Source organism: Podarcis pityusensis, assembly GCF_964106645.2.
Source record: "Podarcis pityusensis genome assembly, chromosome: 16".
NCBI classification, from domain to species: Eukaryota; Metazoa; Chordata; class Lepidosauria; order Squamata; family Lacertidae; genus Podarcis; species Podarcis pityusensis.
This window is the reverse complement of record NC_138041.1, coordinates 42,231,494-42,252,982: the sequence shown is the minus strand read 5'-3', so window position 1 is coordinate 42,252,982 and position 21,489 is coordinate 42,231,494. Positions and strand designations below refer to the sequence as shown.

The 21,489-nt window shown below is 45.7% G+C and overlaps 1 protein-coding gene across 1 annotated transcript in view; it reads left to right on the top strand.

Moving 5' to 3' along the window:
- The window catches only part of MYO18B (myosin XVIIIB), a 300,711-nt gene that overhangs the window by 173,784 nt on the left and 105,438 nt on the right, over positions 1-21,489 (top strand). Inside the window, exons 30-35 of the mRNA XM_080986568.1 lie at positions 2,888-3,042; positions 14,197-14,320; positions 15,082-15,282; positions 15,915-16,025; positions 17,676-17,780; positions 19,764-19,919. Of these exons, the coding sequence (XP_080842694.1) occupies positions 2,888-3,042; positions 14,197-14,320; positions 15,082-15,282; positions 15,915-16,025; positions 17,676-17,780; positions 19,764-19,919 (852 nt within the window). The remainder of the gene's footprint in view (positions 1-2,887; positions 3,043-14,196; positions 14,321-15,081; positions 15,283-15,914; positions 16,026-17,675; positions 17,781-19,763; positions 19,920-21,489) is intronic.

The following is a 21,489-nucleotide window of genomic DNA, read 5'->3' as shown; positions in this document are numbered from 1 at the left end:
AAAGAGAGGAGGGGAGAGTTGCTTTTCTGCTCAAATCCTACTTGAGGGTTTCCTTTTGGGGCATCCTGTGAGGCACTGTGAGACAGGAAGGTGGACTGGATTGGCCCTTGACCTGATCCAGTAGGCTCTCCTTATGTTCTTAATATTGCACAAAATATAAGCATTGCTGGCTCCTTTAGGTACCGTTTTAGAGGACTTTTAAGTGTGTGTGTGAAAAGAGAAACATGTTTAGGGCTGGGGCTTGCAGATTTCATTAAAGCCCCTCTCAAATAATGCAAGCATTGCCGTGAGATCACCTCAGGGCATCTGTGATGAAGAAGGCTGTAGCTCCATGGAAGAGCACTGGCTTTGCATGCAGAAAGTAACAGGTTCCATCCCTGTCTCCATCTCCAGGAAGGACTGGGAGTGTCCCCTGCAGGAAACCCCGGAGAGCAGCTTCTGCCAGTCGTTGCAGACAAAGTGGAGGCAAATGGGCCAATTGCTGGACTCAGGAGAAGGCAGCTTCTGAGATCCCTTTTCAAATCAGCCTTTTATTTGGAACCATGAGCACTGGGATCTTTGCTTTTAGGGAAGGACTGTAGCTCAGAGTTTAGAGCACCTGCTTTGCATGCAAAGAGTCCCTGGTTCCTGCGGTTCCATCCGTGGCAGCATCTCCAGGGAGGTCTGGGAAAAGACCCCGGCCTGAGAGCCCAGGGAGCAGACAGCACAAAAGCAGAGCTAAATGGACTGATGCTCTGACTCCGTGTAGGGCAGATGCCTGCCTTCTAAAAATAAACCTGGGTGGACTTGCGGTTTGCTTTCCAGCCCAAAGCCGCCTTGAAGAACTGCTGATGATCCCCAGGCTGAAGGAATGGGCAAGAATAACTACATAAATTCATGGCACATTAAAAAGTAATGAAGCTTCCGTCATTCTGGAGGGCTGTGGTGAAGGCAAACAACCCATTTGCATTCAGGCACTTGTCTGGAATTACAGGCTTCATTAATTCAACATTCAGCTTATTTAAAGGGACTCCTTAATAGCAGTTGCTCTCTCTGTCACCTTCTTTGCAGAGGTTGGAGGACATGAATTCTAGTGAAAAGGGGAGACCTGACCTCCCTAAGAAACACTTGTTTCATTCTGGCCCACAAGTGAAGCACCAGGAAATGTGGCTTCCTACTCGAAGGAGATAGAGGCTGCTTGATAACCAGCCCAGACTATTTGCCCATCTAGCCTGGCATCATCCACTGTAACTGGCAGCAACTCTCCAGGGTCCCAGACACAAAAGAGGTTGCATAAGGACAGAAAAGAGCCCGTCTAAGTTAGATCAAAGGCTCATCTCGTCCAGCCACCTGTTTGAACCCCAGCAGCTGGTACTTGGGCAGGAAAGATTATAGCTCTCAGGACTAGTAGCTGTCCACAGTCTTCCCATCCATAAACTTGGTTAATTCTATTTTAAAGCCGTCCAGGTCAGTGACCATCACTACATCTTGTGGGAGCAAATCCACTGCATGAAGAAGTCCTTTCTTTTGTCTTCAACTCTTCAGCTTCATTGGATTATCACATTGGGCTCTAGTATTATGATGAGAGAGGGAGAAAGACTTATTTCTGTATATTTTCTCTATGGTTTGCACCTGTCTGTCATGGGAGACAGTGGAGGGGTGCTTCTTTGGGGGTGATGTCAAACCGTTGGAAAGATACAGAGCCTGCTGGGGCTGTAGAGACCAATGCTGGAGAGGCATGCTTTGCTGCAGCCGGGGCAGATGAAGGTGTCCAGTTGTACTGCTGCAGATGCACCAGGACGTTTCTTCTCCCAGCGGTCATTCCTCCTCTGGTCACTGCTGTGGATACACAAGCATCTTACTCTTTTGTAAAAAGGGATTTGAGAAATGCATGGAGGGTTTTTTAAACTTGTGTTTTCAACCTAGATCTACAACCTGCACTTTCTATTCCAAGAAAACACTAGGCAGCTTACCAACATGATGTTAAAACAGCCATGGTTCAATAAATAGTCAGGAAACCTCCACCCGCATGAAACAATCAATTATGGACTGTAATAACTATATGATGGACTGTAATACTGTAATAACTAGACAGAACCCTCCTGTTCAGGAGCAGTTTATCCCTGAGTATTACTCAGGGATCCTTCCTAAAAGAGGCTCCTGGGAGGCCGGAAGGACATTGCTGGAACAACTCTTGGAATGGGGCAACTGGCTAAAATGGCTAAACTGGCTATAATGTTTTAAAATATTTTAAATGGTTCTAATTTTGATTCCTCTGTTTTTATCAGGTTGATGTTGGTTAAATGTTTAGTTGGAGTTGGCGGTTATTTTAATTTGGGTATAATTGTAAATTGTTTATAGTTGTTGTTGTTGTTGGTTTCTATTGGTTTATTGGTTTGTTTGTTGCTCGTATAGGATATTTTGTTTTTTAATGTTTGATGCTTTGTTGTGTTTTTATCTATGTTGTAAGCCCAGAGTGGCTGTGAAACCCAGCAAGATAGGTGGGATATAAATTTAAAAAATATTATTGTTATTATACCAGGTGTTGGGAAAAAAGAGAAGAGTAAAGCCACTGGCTAAGTTCCCTGCTTCTGGTTTTCCCAGCCACCTGGCCAGCCACTGTGGGAAGCAGAATGGCCTTTTAGCCTGATCTAGCGCAGTTCTAGTTTTGTCCCAATGGACCCTCCATGGTCTGAGGCAGCTACCACTGAATTCCAGCTGCTGTTGGCAAGCAGTGGGAGAGGGCAATACCAGCTGCTTGTGGTTTTTTCTGCAGGCATCTGCTTGGCAACTGGGCAAGTGGCAATGGGCTTTTACGGGGCCCACATCCATTGGGTGAGCATGTGACACTCCTGTGCGGGTCTCTCTTGTTTTCACTTCTCAACCCACCACACTCCCTGCTTTGCAGCTAGGTGAGGCCCAGAAGGCGTATGAAGGTGCCAGGCGGACAGCGCAGCGGCTGAAAAGAAAGTGTAAGCAGCTGACGTGTGATTTGGGAGATACACGAGTGTTGATGGAAAGCCAGCAAAGCCGGAACCATGAGCTGGAGAAGAAGCAGAAGAAGTAAGATGTGGGTGTTGGACTGGGGAGTTAGATCTTTTAAAGACTTTCTGAGATCTGCTATTTATTCAGCCCAACACAATTTGAACATACCTGCAGCGGGGCAATGGGGAAGCTAAGGAAACACCCCATTTCCTATGGGCCCTCTTTCAAAGGAAATAGTGTGGCTTTATTTCACCAACTAATGTCGTGCAGCAGTAAATTAATCAATGCAGAGTCTTCTTCATAAACAGTGTTGTTCAGAAACGGCATAGTTAAAGAGCATACACAGAGTGCTCATAGCAGCTATCTGACTCTTCACAGAGGCACAGTCTTAGTTACTGATTTACTAGAGTCCTGGAGCCACTCTGTCTGCAACAACACAACACACACACTGGCTGGGACACAAACACTGAGGGCCATAGAGAGGCTGGCTACTTTTATAGGGAGACTCAAGATGAGTCAAGAATCACAGTGACTTAGCAGTTTGCTGTTAACAGCAGTTAGCAGGCTTGAATAATTGTGTAGGCCTTGTAGGCCTTACTGCTCTGCTCTCAAGAACCTTTGTCTCATGAACTAAGAGCATTAGAAGCGTGTTGGACGGAAGAAACAGTATTTGAGGTGATATTAGACAGAGGTGGACAGACCAGGCTGGACAGATTTACTTGGGCTGGTAGATCTCAAGGTGTGAGTGAAAAAACAATCAGATGTGTGTTGCAGCAAAAAAGATAATTCTCTTCTTGTTGTTGTTGTTTAGTCGTTTAGTCGTGTCCGACTCTTCGTGCTCTATGGACCAGAGCACGCCAGGCACTTCTGTCTTCCACTGCCTCCCGCAGTTTGGTCAAACTCATGCTGGTAACTTTGAGAACACTATCCAACCATCTCGTCCTCTGTCGTCCCCTTTTCCTTGTGCCCTTCATCTTTCCCAACATCAGGGTCTTTTCCAGGGAGTCTTCTCTTCTCATGAGGTGGCCAAAGTATTGGAGCCTCAGCTTCACGATCTGCCCTTCCAGTGAGCACTCAGGGCTGATTTCCTTCAGAATGGAGAGGTTTGATCTTCTTGCAGTCCATGGGACTCTCAAGAGTCTCCTCCAGCACCATAATTCAAAAGCATCAATTCTTCAGCGAGCGGCCTTCTTTAGGGTCCAGCTCTCACTTCCATACATCACTACTGGGAAAACCATAGCTTTTACTATACGGACCTTTGTTGGCAAGGTGATGTCTCTACTTTTTAAGATGCTGTCTAGGTTTGTCATTGCTTTTCTTCCAAGAAGCAGGCATCTTTTAATTTCGTGGCTGCTGTCACCATCTGCAGTGATCATGGAGCCCAAGAAAGTAAAATCTCTCACTGCCTCCATTTCTTCCCCTTCTATTTGCCAGGAGGTGATGGGCCCAGTGGCCATGATCTTCGTTTTTTTGATGTTGAGCTTCAGACCATATTTTGCGCTCTCCTCTTTCACCCTCAATAAAAGGTTCTTTAATTCCTCCTCACTTTCTGCCATCAAGGTTGTGTCATCTGCATATCTGAGGTTGTTGATATTTCTTCCGACAATCTTAATTCCGGCTTGGGATTCATCCAGCCCAGCCTTTCGCATGATGAATTCTGCATATAAGTTAAATAAGCAGGGAGACAATATACAGCCTTGTCGTACTCCTTTCCCAATTTTGAACCAATCAGTTGTTCCATACCCAGTTCTAACTGTAGCTTCTTGTCCCACATAGAGATTTCTCAGGAGACAGATGAGGTGATCAGGCACTCCCATTTTTTTAAGAACTTGCCATAGTTTGCTGTGGCCTACACAGTCAAAGGCTTTTGCAAAGTCAATGAAGCAGAAGTAGATGTCTTTCTGGAACTCTCTAGCTTTCTCCATAATCCAGCGCATGTTTGCAATTTGGTCTTTGGTTCCTCTGCCTCTTCTAAATCCAGCTTGCACTTCTGGGAGTTCTCGGTCCACATACTGCTTAAGCCTTCCTTGTAGAATTTTAAGCATAACCTTGCTAGCGTGTGAAATGAGTGCAATTGTGCGGTAGTTGGAGCAGTCTTTGGCACTGCCCTTCTTTGGGATTGGGATGTAAACTGAACTTCTCCAATCCTCTGGCCACTGCTGAGTTTTCCAAACTTGCTGGCATATTGAGTGTAGCACCTTAACAGCATCTTCTTTTAAAATTTTAAATAGTTCAGCTGGAATACCATCACTTCCACTGGCCTTGTTATTTGCAGTGCTTTCTAAGGCCCATTTGACTTCACTCTCCAGGATGTCTGGCTCAAGGTCAGCAACCACACTACCTGGGGTGTGCGAGCCATCCATATCTTTCTGGTATAATTCCTCTGTGTATTCTTGCCACCTCTTCTTGATGTCTTCTGCTTCTGTTTGGTCCTTACCACTTTTGTCCTTTATTATGGTAATCTTTGTACGAAATGTTCCTTTCACTTCTCTGATTTTCTTGAACAGATCTCTGGTTCTTCCCATTCTGTTGTTTTTCTCTATATCTTTGCACTGCTCATTTAAGAAGGCCTTCTTGTCTCTCCTTGCTCTTTTTTGGAAATTTGCATTCAATTTCCTGTATCTTTCACTATCTCCCTCGCATTTTGCTTGCCTTCTCTCCCCCGCTATTTGTAAGGCCTCATTGGATAGCCACTTTGCTTTCTTGAATTTCTTTTTCATTGGGATGGCTTTCGTTGCTGCCTCCTGTATAATGTTGCGAGCCTCCATCCATAGTTCTTCAGGCACTCTGTCCTCCAAATCTAAATCCTTAAACCTGTTCCTCACTTCCACTGTGTATTCATAAGGGATTTGATTTAAATTTGTATCTTACCTGCCCAGTGGTTTTTCCTACTTTCTTTAGTTTAAGCTTGAATTTTGCTATAAGAAGCTGATGATATGAGCCACAGTCAGCTCCAGGTCTTGCTTTTGCTGACTGTATAGAGCTTCTCTATCTTTGGCTGCAGAAAATATAATCAATCTGATTTCGATGCTGCCCATCTGTTGATGTCCATGTGTAGAGTCGTCTCTTGTGTTGTTGGAAAAGCGTGTTTGTGATGACCAGCTTGTTCTCTTGTTCTATTAGCCTTTGCCCTGCTTCGTTTTGATCTCTAAGGCAAGACTTGCCAGTTGTTCCTTTTTTCTCTTGATTCCCTACTTTAGCATTCCAATCCCCTATAATGAGAAGAACATCCTTCTTTAGTGTCACTTCTATAAGGTGTTGTAAGTCTTCATAGAATTGCTCAATTTCAGTTTCTTCAGCACCAGTAGTTGGTGCATAAACTTGGATTACTGTGATGTTAAAAGGTCTGCATTGGATTCGTATCAAGATCATTCTATCATTTTTGAGATTGCATCCCAGTACAGTTTTCGCCACTCTTTTGTTGACTATGAAGGCCACTCCATTTCTTTTATGGGTTTCTTGCCCACAGTAGTAGATATGATGGTCATCCGAACTGAATACACCCATTCCCGTCCATTTTAGTTCACTGATGCCCAGGATGTCAATATTTATTTTTGCCATCTCATTTTTGACCACATCCAACTTACCAAGGTTCTGTTGGGATACTGCCAGGGAGATAAAGTCCATCATGGCCCCCAAGCTGGCTGCCGGACGATCCATCGATCTCCCGTAGACACGCAGTATCAGCAATTAGCGACATGAGCTCCAGAACATTCTAGAGCCGATGCACACTCTTTATCAGCAGATAATGCACAGCAGAAGTCGCACTCAGGAGAGCATTATTTACAAGTTTCATCGTTGATCAGAACAAAGAAAAACATGACTGCCTGCATCAGTGTCTCCAGACACACACAGAGAAACGAAAGCAACAGAAAACATAAACATCCTGTGAACAGGAAATGCGCAGACTCTGACTCTCAAAGCCTGCTCCCTTTTAAGGTGGAACGGAAATATCCTAACATCCTCCCCCTTTCCGTGTAACCTGTAGTACCTGTGGTTCAACCCAGTTGCAACCTTTGTACGTAAACCTTAAGTTGTTTTCTGTTAACAACCTTAGACAACAGATCAGCAGGAATTTCATTTCCTGGCATGTAGGACACCTGAATGAGTCCTTTCTGAATACACTCTCTTGCATGATGTAGCTTAATCTGTAAGTACTTGGTTCTTTGCTTGCAACTCTCTGAGTTCAGCAAAGTCAAACACGATCTATTGTCTTGATACACTTGTATAGGACATTTCACAGAAACTCCGATGTCCTTAAACAGTTGCATCAACCATTCACAAGCCATGAGTGAAAATGACAGAGCATTGAGTTCTGCTTCACAGGAACTTAGGCTCACTGTCGTCTGCTTTTTGCACAACCAGTCAAACAGGCAGTGGTTGTACATGTAGCGTACTCCAGAAGTGCTTGTACCATCCGTGGTGTCACTTCTAAAACTAGCATCTGCAAAGATTTCAAGACCTCCAGTCTTCTGACTGGTGAACCTCAGCCTGTAGTGCAAAGTCCCTTTCAAATAGCGGGCTATGCGCTTCAGAGCTTTCCAATCCTGAACAGTAGGATTATTCGCATGTCTGCTAAGCAGGTTCGTGCTTATAGCTATGTCAGGTCTTGAACATCTAGCAATGAAATTCAACTTGCCTAGAATGCATCTGTACAGCGTTGTGTCAAAAAACGCTTCAGCAGTACTGTCTACCTGGTAACCTGTCACCATCGGTGTGTCTGCTGGGTTTGCATCAACCAAATTCAACCTGGTTAATACATCAGCAATTTTCTGTGTTTGGTGTACCAGAAAATTACCTGCTTGGTCCCTCTCCACCTGCAGAGAAAGATAGTTGGATACCTCACCAAGATCCTTCATGTCAAAGTGCTCCTTCAGCTGAGCTAGGGTGCTTTGGTACAAAGCCTGATTCTTCCAAAACATCAGAAGATCATCAACAAAACATAAACAATACAGTTTATTTTGCCCCTCCTCCTTGACAAACACACATGGATCAGCTTTGCCCTGGTGAAAACCTAGAGAAAGCAATGTCTCAGTGAGCTTTGTGTTCCAACACCTGGCACTCTGCTTGAGACCATATAAGGATTTCCGCAGTTTACAGACCATCCCCTTCTGTATCTGCATCCCGTCAGGTGGAAGCATAAACAGCTCCTCCCCCAAAATCCCGTACAAAAAAGCTGTATTAATGTCATGATGGGAAACATGCAGTTTCTCCTCCACAGCGATCTTGAGCATCAGCCGAATGCTCTCATATTTGACGGTGGGAGAGTAGGTCTCGTGGTAATCCTGTCCTGGTACCTGTGAAAAACCTCTGGCAACCAATCTGGCTTTGTGTCTGACTACCTTGCCATTCTGGTCTGGCCTTGAAGACCCATTTGCTGCCAACCAGTCTCATTCCTGGGACTACCGGTACCAACTCCCAAGTTTGGTTCCTATTCAAGGAATCAACTTCAGCCTTCATGGCATTAAGCCAAGGCTCAGCATCTTTAGAGGTTAACTCCTGAACCTCTTTGAAGCTTGAAGGTTCCCACACCTTCTCTGAGCTACTAAGAACAGCAGTTGCTGTGTTAGCAAACTCATCAGCAAATCTCTTTGGAGGTCTGCCTTTGGTCGCCCTTTCAGATCTGCGTACTAGACACAAGTCTTCTGGACTCATCTCCTCCTTCTTAGGAGAAAAGTGACCAATGGTGAACAGTGGTTCTTCCAGTTCATTGTCAGACGCATCAGATGGTCTGACTGAGGCCTTTGCAGTCTTGTAGTCTGCTGTGTCATCACTGTCACCGACATCAGCAGTAGCGCCGCCCACTGAGCTGGAATCCGAACTCTGATCATCATCATCATCATCCTCAGCTTCCTCAGCTTCATCTGCTTTTTTCACATCACCTTCATCCTCCTCTGGGTAACTCTGGAAAATTCCCACATTTTCCCCCCACTTAGGATTGTACTCAACACTCTTTGTGAACTTAAGGGACTTAGAGTCAGTCATCCATACCCTGTATGCACCTTTTTCGTACCCCATGAACAAACCATGTGCCCCACGCTTCCCAAGCTTGTTGCTTTGTGGGGTGTGTACCCACATGTCAGAACCAAAGATTCTCATGTGCTTGATGTTGGGTTTCTTACCAAACATCTTCTCATAGGGGGTACAACCAATAGGTGATGACAATCTGCGATTATAAGTGTAAACAAAATTCGACAGAGCCTCCCCCCAATACTTATCAGGGAGATTGGCATCATGCAACAATGTTTTCATTCCTTGCAGCAACGTTTGATTCGCTCGCTCCGCAAGTCCATTCATCCATGGCGATCTAGGCGTTGACAAGTCATGCTGGATTCCCTTCTCAGTCAGAAAAGCTTCAAACTGCTGAGAAGTGAACTTCCCGCCCCGATCAGTAAAGAGACAGCCGATATGCTTACTGTGAACATTCTCCAACCAAGCACAGAATGCCTTGAACCTAGGAAACGCTTGCGATTTCTGCTCGAGCATAAACACATGAATGTACCTGGAAAAAGAATCAATTAGAACCATGAAGTACCTTGCTCCTCCCAAAGAGGGCGCAAGTGGACCAACCAGGTCTGCGTGCACTAGCTTGTAGGGTTTGGAAGCCTGCCTGCTAGACTCCTTGCCTTTTGGAGCAACCTTCACCTTGTTCTCTGCACAAGATACACATTTCATGTGAAACTTACAGGGTTTGATGTTCAAACCCTCAACCATCTCTGGCATCTTGGCCAGTGCCTTCCAAGAGAGGTGACAAAACCTTCTGTGTGCATCATGAATGCATCCTGCATGAAGAACTTTGTTAGTTTCTGCAACACAACAAGAATCAACATTAGACACAACAGCACCATTGTCATCATAAGTTATACAGAACAATCCATCTATAAACTTTGCATGCAAAATGTCCTCTTTGCCTTTTCTGATGACACAGACGCTCCTCTTGAAGGAAATCTCAAAGCCACGCCCAGTCAACTGTGGGACACTGAGCAAATTGTCTGCAGCGCCTGGAACATATAGTACATCTTTGATGGTCGTGTGCAGACTTGCCAGTCTCACAGTCCCTTCTCCTGCAATTCGTAACGTCTTTCTGTCAGCCAGGTGGAGCTCACCATCTTGAGGTTTGAAGGAGATAAATAGGTGGTGGTCCTTTGCAACATGGCGGGTACACCCCGAATCAATAATAAACCTGGCCTTAGCCTTTGGAGCAAGCAAAACCTTGTTTTCCACCGGCGTGGGCTTTTGCAGCTTGCCCCCCTGCTCCTGGCCATCAGACTTGCCTTTAGCCTTTGGTGAAGCTGTGCCAGCAAACAAAGCCTTGTTTTCCACTGGCGTGGGCTCTTCACCCTCCCTCTGCTTCTGGCCATCTGCAGGCATCTGTCTCTGTTTACTTCTAGCCTTCCGGTATCTGTGAGGATGACCTTGGCTCCCATGAGAAACAGAGCTCTCAGCTGCCGACTCCTTGGCTCCCCCTGGAGGCTGGAATGCTGCCTGGGATGACATCACAGTCAGCTCCCCCTGCAGCTTGCAACCGGTGCCCTCGGCATCCCTGCATTCACTCGCATTCTGGGAAACAGCCAGGACCTCCGATGCAGTCAAACTCTGGCCTGGGATGACTGGCAGATGGGCTATCTTCAAAGCATTCCACATCTTACGTGCAGTCACGTTGCCAGCTAATGTTTTAATCTCCTCCAGAGAGACGGACAAGACTATTACGTCTATGGCCCTCAAATTTTCGGCTCTCCATCTATCTGTCAGAGGAACTGGAGGGGCTTCAGACACAGTATGCCACACTCCGAACTGTTGCAACAAACTCTCACACCACACAGCCCAGGTTTTATAATTGTGCCGATTTAGCTTTGGGCACTCAGTGCCTTCAGAGGCTTGGAAAAACTCCATTCCAGCTTTTTACTTGAGCCGTGAGTCTATTTCACTTCAGAGACTTCTTATCTCGGCAGCTCATTAATCACGAAGCCTTTGGCGCAGCTCCCAGGCCAATTAAGCCAGCCGGACATCAAAAGCTCTTGCTGCGGCAAACAGAAAAGCCTTATTTTCGCTTTTCCTCCACATACCTCAGCAGTCCGTCGCAGTCTTACTCTCCTGTAAGTGCCGTGAATCTGGGCCCAAAACCTGCTGTTGGGATACTGCCAGGGAGATAAAGTCCATCATGGCCCCCAAGCCGGCTGCCGGACGATCCATCGATCTCCCGTAGACACGCAGTATCAGCAATTAGCGACATGAGCTCCGGAACATTCTAGAGCCGATGCACACTCTTTATCAGCAGATAATGCACAGCAGAAGTCGCACTCAGGAGAGCATTATTTACAAGTTTTATTCAACGTTGATCAGAACAAAGAAAAACATGACTGCCTGCATCAGTGTCTCCAGACACACACAGAGAAACGAAAGCAACAGAAAACATAAACATCCTGTGAACAGGAAATGCACAGACTCTGACTCTCAAAGCCTGCTCCCTTTTAAGGTGGAACGGAAATATCCTAACAGGTTCATGGTTCTTACATTCCAGGTTCCTATGCAATATTTTTCTTTACAACATTGGACTTTCCTTTCGCTTCCAGGCATATCCGCAACTGAGCGTCCTTTCGGCTTTGGCCCAGCCACTTCATCAGCTCTGAATCTACTTGTACTTGTCCTCCGCTCTTCCTCAGTAGCATGTTGGACGCCTTCCGACCTGAGGGGCTCATCTTCCAGCGTCATTACTTTTTGGTGCCTGTTGTCTTTGTCCATGGAGTTTTCTTGGCAGGGATACTGGAGTGGCTTGCCGGTTCCTCCTCCAGGTGGATCACGTTTGGTCAAAACTCTCCACTATGACCTGTTCATCTTGGGTGCCCTGCTCGGCATAGTTCATAGCTTCTCTGAGTTATTCAAGCCTCTTCGCCACGGCAAGGCAGTGATCCATGAAGGGGAATGCTCTTCTAGGCCTCATCAACTGAGATCTAGTGTCCCTATCAAGGGAATTCAAGGCAGTATTCTGCCTTGGCCTGGAATACTGTGTCTGGATGCCACGATTTAAGAAGGTCCCTTCCAGCTTTACAACTCTATTATGCTGTGCATTTAGAGCAGGATCAGGGTTCCTCTGAGAACATGCTCAACACGGCATGCTTTTCAGGAAGGAACTGGTGATAATAACACATTAAAACTTTTTTGCAGTCAAGGCCATTTCATCAGATTTACCCTAAAGAGATTTAGCTTGACATCTAGTTTATTTTTTCAACTGGAGGTTTGTTTTCATTGGCTTCTCCTACACCTGGAAGTTTGATCGTTCAGCTGCATTATTTCATTGCTTATTCACATGGCCAGGCAGGAGGTGACTTCTTTCACAACACAACATTCTATCCAGTGACACACACACACACACACACACACACACACTGAAGTACAACTATGCTGGGAAGTAGCCAGAGATGAATCCCACTTCTTTCCACCCAAGAAACTGAGCACCAAAAGTGGGTTGAAATTTGCTCCCCTACGCTCCACAGTTCTTCCAGGTGCAATGCTTCACAAGCCTGTCTTCTCAGGTGCAGCTGCCCTGCCCTTTCCCCAGCATGCCCCTGACTTCAGTAATGCAGTTTTAAGTCTTTATAGCACATGCTTCATTGAAGACGCTGAAACTTCCAATCTATCTCTGAGTCTGTGGAAGTTTGGCACTGAATTCTAAATGGCAAAGCCATTAATTATGAATGGGGGAGCTCGTGAATTGCTAATTTAATCAAACAATTCAAATCTCATACCATTTATTGGAAGATGCTCAACTTTTTTAGAAGAGCTCAGATATTGGATGCTTTAAGTTCTTTATCAGAGCATCCTTTTTTAAAATAAAAAGGGGGGGTGTATGGGAGTCTCAGTGTTGGCATCCATCCAGAAACCGATTCTCGGGTCTCAGGCAGAGATCGTTGCAGGCACTGCAAGTAGATCCTTTAAACTCAAGGATTGAGGGTCTGCCACTGACCTTTGATCCCTGCTCCCCACCTCAAGGCCTACCTGCTTCATCTCTCCTCTGCTTGCACCCTGAGATACTGCTAGGGTGCTGGGGCCAGGCAGCAGGGTCCTCAGATCTCTTCCTGAGCACCCAATGTGTTACTGGGTAGGTAATGAATTTGGATTGTTGTACAGTTTTGGAGAAATAAATGCATTTAAGATGACCTTATCTAGAGGTTATTTGGGGGTGGGTAATGAAAAACTAGTCAAATTGATTTGGAACAGGATCTGCTAGGAAATTCATTGGGGAAAGCAGATTGAAGAGAAGCTTTTGGGGGCGGTGATCTGAGGTGATTATATTTGGGCGAATTTGGACTGGAAATTAGTTGTTTCCTCCTACGACATTCACACTCTAAATCTACATCTATACCTATTAAGCTAGCAGCATATACACATTTTATTCAAAGGTCAGTCTATGGGTCAGTGCCCCAAATCTTCTAAGTCCCCAGCAAAGCTTCTGCTTCAGCCTGCTGTAGTTGCCACCCAAATCCTGCAGTTGGTTAGGCTACATAAGGTGCTGTGGAAAGGTTTATGGCCTGGTCTAGGAGAGCCAATGTGGTCTAGTGGTTAAGAGTGTTAGACAAGGACCTGGGAGACCCAGGTTCAAATTCCCTCTCGGCCGTGAAGCTCACTGGGTGACCTTGGGCCTGTATCTGCCTGTCTCAGCCTAACCTACCTCACCGGGTTGCTGTGAGGATAAAATGGGGGCGAGGAGGACTATGTACACCACTTTGAACTCCTTGGAGAAAAGGTGGGATATAAATGTTGCTGCTGCTGCTGCTAATAATAATAATAATAATAATACTCAAAAAGGTGGTATGTGTGTATATGTGTGTTTGTGTGTTTGTGTTCCTAAACCCACTTAATATATAAGCAGAGGCTTGACAACCATATGTCAGGAGTGCTCTGATGGTGTTTCCTGCTTGGCAGGGGGTTGGACTCGATGGCCCTTGTGGTCTCTTCCAACTCTATGATTCTATGATTCTATATTTCATATTCATTTTAAAATATATGAAACAAAATTGCAATAAAGCTGGGCTTGCAAGCTGGTCCTGGCTCCAGCAACTGTCCTTAAGGACTTTGAGGCCACGATCATCCTCTCCAGGTCAAAATTCATGTGTGGCCATCTACAGCTCTGGCCAAGACCCGGCAGCTCCCGGCCTGCATCTTTGCCCTGCTGTGGGACATCCTGCTGGGAGTGATGGAGGGCCAACTCATGAGACCTTTTGCCTCTGTCAGATTTGACCTGCAGCTGGCTCAGGCCTTGGGAGAATCCGCCTTCGAGAAGAGCCTTCGGGAGAAAGTGTTACAAGAGAGCACCAGCCTTCAGTTTGAGCTGGGGAAGTTGCAGCGGAGCTTAGAGGTAAGGCAGGGCAGGGCAGAAGGAAGGAAGAGGAGCAAAGGGCACAAGGGTTCTGTGGTGGGACTAGATGACCCTTGAGGTCCCCTCCAATCTACAATCCTATGGTTCTGTGAAATGAGCCACGGCAAAATGCATCCAGATATGCAACTGCTGGGGCACATACACAGGTCAGACAGCTGCACAAATCTTTCAGAATCTCAAAGTCTGAATTCGAAAGCCAACCTTCCCAAGTTTTTATTAATTGATTTAATTTCATGAAATTTATATACTACTTGGTTGTAAGAAAAACCTCCAGGCGGTTTGCAAAACAACGAAACATTAATATTATCAATAAGGACAATTCAAAAAACAGCTACATAAAAACCTTTGAAGAAAAAAATTCAAAAATGGCTTCTGAATTCAGGATCTCAAAATTTTTATTTTGAAATGTTTATTTTTGAGATGCACTTTAAAAAGAAAGCACATCTTGCCTAGTTTCTGATTTTAAATTCTATCAGCACCAAGAAATGGTACCTGTATTGTTTTCCAAGACCTTTTTCAAGGTACAGTATCTGAAATCGTTTAACTCTCCTGCCTTATGGATGCTGCATTTTAATGTTTTATTGATATTGTAAGTTGCCCAGAGAATGTTGTTGCCTGATTGCACATATATATAGATGGCAAATAAATAAATGATACAGTTGACTAAACTGTGGATGTGTCAATTTTTTCCCTTGTCTTCTATGTCCCCCCAACTTCACGATCCCCCCTGCCGACCCCAGCAAAAAGAATTGGACAATGCCAGGCTCAACCAGCGGCTTGTGCTGTTGAGCAGCCAGGTGCAGGAGCTCAGCGCCCCCAAGGACCTGGATGCCAACTCGCTGGCTGCCCTCCAGAAGAAACTTTGGGACCTGGAGTCAAGAGCCTCTGAGCAGCAGAAGGAGCTAAGCTCCCAAGCAAGCACCATTGAACAGCTGGAACAGGTAAGGTGGCCTCCTGAGGAGGAAGTGATTTGGCTTTCATCAGCACTTTGGGTGCAACCTTGCCCTCCCTCTGTTCCAAGAGCACCAGCTAGGAAGTACTGAGCTAGGAACAAGAGCTTGGGAAGAAGAGGACCATGCAAAACTCTCTTCTCCACAGCCCTCAGTCTCCCGCCCCCCCATCTAGAGTCAACAGGACTGACCTCAATTACAGGGTTCTTTTAAGGAGCACAGAAAGGTGATGCAGGGGGCAAGCAACCTACACCCCCCCCCAGCCATGGACTACAAGGAGGAGAAAATAAGATGAGGGAGTAGCAGAAAGAGAGGAGGGAGGGTGCCTTCAGTGGTGTTTGGCTCCACCCACTACAGATCAGTGGCTCCCAACAAATTTTCCATAAGTGAATGTGGCTCTCAACAGAAACCCTCAACAAGTCACCCTCCCCAACTGAAGGTGCTTGTGTTAGTGTTCAAAACCCCGAACGGCTCAGGTCCCAAATATCTGAAAGACCCCCCCTCCTTCCCTGCAGACCATCTTGAGTGCTCAGGTTGTTGTAAACCTGCCCCCCAGGACCTCACAGTGAAGGGTGGATAATTCATCACCTTCATCTTCATATTGTCCTGGTGCTTCCTTTCAGCTTCACCTGAGACTCGAACTGGAAATTGAGAGGATGAAACAGCTTCACCAGAAGGAGCTGGAGGACAAGGAGGAAGAGCTGGAGGATGTTCGGCAGTCCTGCCAGAAAAGGGTATGGCATGGGGAGGCAGCCACCTTTGTCCTTGTGTGTCCTTAGTCTGGCAGATTTCTGTAGCTCTGGGCATTCCAGCAGACAGAGCTCTCCACTCCTGCCCTTGAAGGCCGTCCTGTTCATTTCACGTAGGAAGCAGCTGCAGTGAATAATGGCTAAGTACCTATGTGTGGCATGGAGAAAGTACTGGACAGCGAGAAGTTATTCTCCCTGTCTCATAATACTCAAATCTCATGGACACCCAATGAAGCTGAATGTTAAAAGATTCAGGACAGACAAAAGAAAGGACTTCTTCACGCAGCACATATTAAACTATGTAACTCCCTCCCTCAGGAAGAAGTGGGATGGCTTTAAAAGAGGATTAGACAAATTCATGGAGGAGAAGGCCATCAATGACTACCAGGCATACTGGCAAAACTCTGCCTCCAGAGCTGACGCCAGTAATGCTTCTGAATCCCAGTTGCCACTGTAGGGAAGAGGGCTCTTGTGTTCAGGTCTTGTTTGCTGGGTGCTGTGCTGGATGAGCTGTTGGCCTGACCCAGCAGTCTCTTCGGATGGTCTTGTGTTCAGCTGATTTGTCCCACGGACCGTTCTGTCTTGTCGGATACAGAATGCGGAGCACAATGGACACTGGAGCTTGACCGCTGTCATTGGAAGGCAGATCTCATTGATATATAGGTGGGATTAGTTCTGCTTCTATAAATTAGAGAGAATTGTGGCTGATTATATATGCTTTCTGGTCCCACTGAGTAAAAGCAAGACTGGATTCAAATTAATTTCTTTTTAATTAACTATATAATTATTTCTGCCTATGATGCTTCAGAGGCACTAAAAATATTAGGCAAAGCTTGTTTTCAAAATTATAGTGATATATTAGAAATCTGAATCTAACACGTAATGTTAAGGTCTGCTGCTTGGTATGCATGAATCTTCATGGATTTCCATTTCCTTGGGCTGCTATTGATCTTTTCACAGAAAAGAGACATTATTTTAAAGAACTACAAATAAATCATGATATGGGTGAGTGGGGACAGCATCGGCATGCATGTTATGGGCTGGGATTAAGAGATAAAATGATGGGCCTCAGATTGTGGCCCCGATCTTGAAGGTGTCGGTTTTAATGACACCTTTGATGGTCATCTCTGCAAGTGCCCACGTGTTGGGACTTTAGTCTTATTTTAAATGCATCTGATGTTTTGTGTTTTAAAATGTTTTTAATTATCTTATTTGCAAATCACATTGAGGCATTGGTTTAGAAGATGATAATCAAAGATAATGATGACAATAATAACAACATCAACAACAACATGCAAAGAATCCCAAATTAACCCAGAAACCGTAAGAGGATAGTTTCAATTCTTATAAATGACACTGCCAATCCAATCAATCAAAAAGGGTCAAGCTGTATTTGTTTTTCTTTCTTGGGTCAGTTTTTCCCAGTCAGGAGCTGCCTTTGAAACATAAAACAAAGAGCAATTAAAAACAAAAATACCACCAGTGCAATTTCAGGTTTCTGGACATAAGAAAAGTTGTTCTGGTGAAGAAAGGATGGCATTAGCAATGGCTGCAGGCTGCTGCTACTCGCTGGCTCCCCTCTCAGTTCCGCTCAGTCCATTCAGACATCGCTCTGTTCCTTGGCCTCTTTTACAGCTGCGTCAGCTGGAGATGCAGTGTGAGCAGGAGGGCGAAGAGAAGCAGGCAATTCTCTGTGAGAAGCGGGACCTGGAAGGGCTGATTGCCACACTCTGTGAACAGGTAAGGGAACTGCAATCTGTCAGTGACTTGGAAGGATGTCACCGTTAGGCCCTGGGGAAACAATGTAGAACGCCAGCAGTGGAACAGGTGGCTTGTCTCTACCCTGCCATCTCCTTTCCTGGAGCCATATGCAGGGCGGCAAGGGGGTCACTTGGAGGAGCACAGCCTCCAATGCCTTCCTTTCACCCTTACAGAATAAAATAAATGTGTAAGCCAAGGCAGTAGCACACAGGCAATTGTCACCACACAATCTAAACAGTGCAGAATCACAAAGCCTTTTAAATGCCAAAGAGCTCCAAAGTGTCTAGAATCGATCTCATGCTCACAAGCTAATGGCAAACCAACTGATTGTGCAATTTCAGGGTGTAGAAGGGAACTCACATAACTGAATGCCCTTCGTTTCCTAAAATAAAATGAAATCACAATCCTTGCCTATAGAAAATTGAAACTGAAATACTTTATTGTCACTTGTACAACTTGTATACAGTGAGATTACACGAGCACCCCCCACTCAGCTCTCTTAGTCTTAATTCCCCTCGTTTACTGACGCACATCCACCAAACCCGAAAGTCAGTTGCCCTGTTGTTATATTTTCATTCAGTAGCCTAACAGCCCACGGATAGAAGCTGTTCTTTACCCTATTGGTGTGACTAAGCATACTTCTATATCTTCTGCCCAAGGGAAAGAGCAAATGTGGACCTGGTCACTTTGCCCCTAAGACGTTAGCTTTCTCTGTGCAAGGATTTGTGTTTTGGGCAGTGCAATGCTATGACTGTCCTGCTCAGAAGTAAATCCTAGTGAGTTCATTGAGGCTTACTTCCAGGTAAGCATATAAGAGGATATCCTAACTCTATGTTACATACCCTTATCATGGCAAGCCACCCAGAGTGGCTGGGGCAATTCAGTCAGATGGGTGGGGTACAAATAATAAAATTATTATTATTATTATTAGGTTGAGCCAGGCCCTCATAAAATACTCCAAATATCCTCACCTTCTGACATATGTGCTGATGAGGTTATCATCCGTTAGTCTAAGCCTCACCATCTGAACCCAATTTCTCTCATCGTTCTTCTCCAACTTAAAAAAAATAAAAACCTTTCTAAGCTTGAAACCTCTAACAAGCCTACTCTAAAATTTCTTGGACCACATCTGTTTGGGGTTTATTTGGAAGAGGAGCTGCATGTCTGTTTCACAATAGGACAGGATGGCACACAACTCCCCCCCCCCCCGGGAACTTCCTGAACACTTCCTTTCCGCTTCCTGGGATGGGAGCAGTGCCAGATTTACGTATAAGTGAGGAGAAGTGATCGTGGCTTCTTGCAAGATCTTGCAAGATTCCACAAGATTCCTTGGGGCTCTCATGAGAGCTCACCAGAAGCTGCTGCCACAGCTTCTCTGCCAGCAGTGGAGGATGGGTGTGATGACCATGATGGTGCTACCCCCTCATACTCTGCCACCTGAGACTGCTGCCTCTGTTTTTAAAAATTGTTTTTGAATTTTAATTGTACTTGATTGGTGGCTGGCTGCCTTGAGGTCTTGTGAGAGGAAGCAGGAAATTAATTAACGACATTGATTGAAGGAAGGAAGGACCAGCTATTCTGTGGAGTCCCCAGTCTTTTTGGGGGTTGAGGGGCACATCTAGAAATCTAGGAAAATATCTACATTTCCCCCTCAAATAGAAGAGAAGACAGATAAAATGAAAGCAGGCAACAGTCCCCAAAACAAAGCCATCCCCAACCAAGCAAGAAAAAAGAAACCCTTCATTTTAAGAAAAGCTGGGTGGGGTGGTGGAAGAGGCCTTGGCAAGTGCTGGGGGGGCGTGTCTGTGCCTGAGGCACAGCCCAATGCTCCCCTCTGCACAAAATTTGCATATGCTAATTTATACTTATGGGTGCAAAGGGAAAAGGGCATGAGATTTGGGGCTTGGTGCAAGTTGTCCACCCTAAGCCTGCCCCTGCTTTCTCTTCCCACCCCCTTTCCAGATTGGCCATCGAGATTTTGATGTGGAGAAGCGACTCCGGCGTGACCTGAAGAGGACTCATGCTCTGCTGGCTGACATGCAGCTCCTGCTGGAGACCTCAGGGGCAGATGCAGGGTCGTCCGGGGGCAGGGAGGAGCTGGAGAAGCTTCGTGGCAAGGTGAGAAGCTGGATGGATGGATGGATTGGTTGACTGCATTTATTATTATTATTTATTATTTATTGAATTTAAATACCGCCCTATACCCAGAGGTCTCAGGGTGGTTCGCAAAACAGATCACAATATATAAAATAAAAAGAGAAAACAATAACCCAATAATAGAAGTAAAATAATTAATCTACATCCCCAACCCATTCTTTATTTTTTAAAGTGCCTTCAGTATAGACAGGCATCTTTCACAGGAAGCATTTAGAATTTAATTAAGGCAATTAGTTAAATAGATTGTTTCTGTCTTTAATTCCTTGGACCACACTAATTAGTCTCTCCTCTGTGTGTTTGCTTCTGCCTTTCTACTGCTTGCAATCGCCAAGCTGTGCTTTCAGCATCTGTTGTTGGAGGGGGAAAGGGATCCTGGAGGGGCCTGGTGTTGTGGACCAGAAGCTGCAGGGAGAGAATCCCGAGATGGATCTCCTTAGATTAGGAACGGGGTGGGGTGGGGGAGGAGAGAGAGTCAAAGGGGTGGGGTGGGGGTGTAGAAATCATTCAGTTTAAACATGCAGAGCCCCACATGTGTTGCTAAATGCTTTTCGGGAAATGAGAAGAGTCACAATGTGTTCTTCCATTTATATGCTGCCTTTCCTTTGGCTGTTGTGGAACTCCTGGCGTCAAACACTGGAAGTTTTCTATCCAGGCTCCAGCCCTCGCTGCCAGTTAAGAACATAAGGAGGGTCCTGATGGGTCAGGCCAATCCCTACCCCCCAGTGCAGCCTCCTCTCCTCACAGTGGCAAAGCAGATGTCTCTGGGAAACCCGCAAGCAGGATTCAGGCACAAGAGCCCCTCCTCTCCTTCACTTTCTAGCAATGGGTATTCAGGGCTGCCCAAGATGTTTTGGCACCTAAGGGAAACTGCAAAATGCTGTGGCTCCTGCTGCCCAAGGCATTCGCCTCACCTTGCCTCATGGTTGGGCCGGCCCTACTGGTAGTCAGAAGTTTTGTTGCCACCACCATAGCCTGGATCAGAGCAAGAGGCGGGTGAGCAAGCAAGCCATGTTGCAATGGACAAGGGGAGGTGCAGACCCAAGGGAACACTAGATAGTGGACTTCTTTCTGGGGTGCAGGTCCCCCCTCCAGCAGGTGCCCAACCATGCTGGTTGATGGCATCCCCTAAATGGAAAAAAAACCTGACAAGTTGTTGTAGAAAAGTTTGGCATGTGATGATAAAGTCAAGACTAGCTGCAGGTGTTGGTAAGGGCACAATGACTTTATTCAGGTAACATAAGTGCTGTGCTTTGTAAATACCCAAACAATAATGTTTGTGTGGAAGGCTCCTCAGCCAGCAATCCAGGCGCAACAGATTGGAGGCATGTGAGAATGGGATTAGCAGGTGGTGTGTGGGGAGAAGGGGTGATGGAGACTGCTCACAGCTACTCTGATTCAGTCCTGCAAAGCACATCCCTACGCCTGACAGAAGAATTGCATGGAGGGTAATGGCAATTTAGTGACACCAGTCTTCCAGAGCCATTATATCAATAATCTGCTTTGCTTATTTCCATTGAAAACATGCCATTCT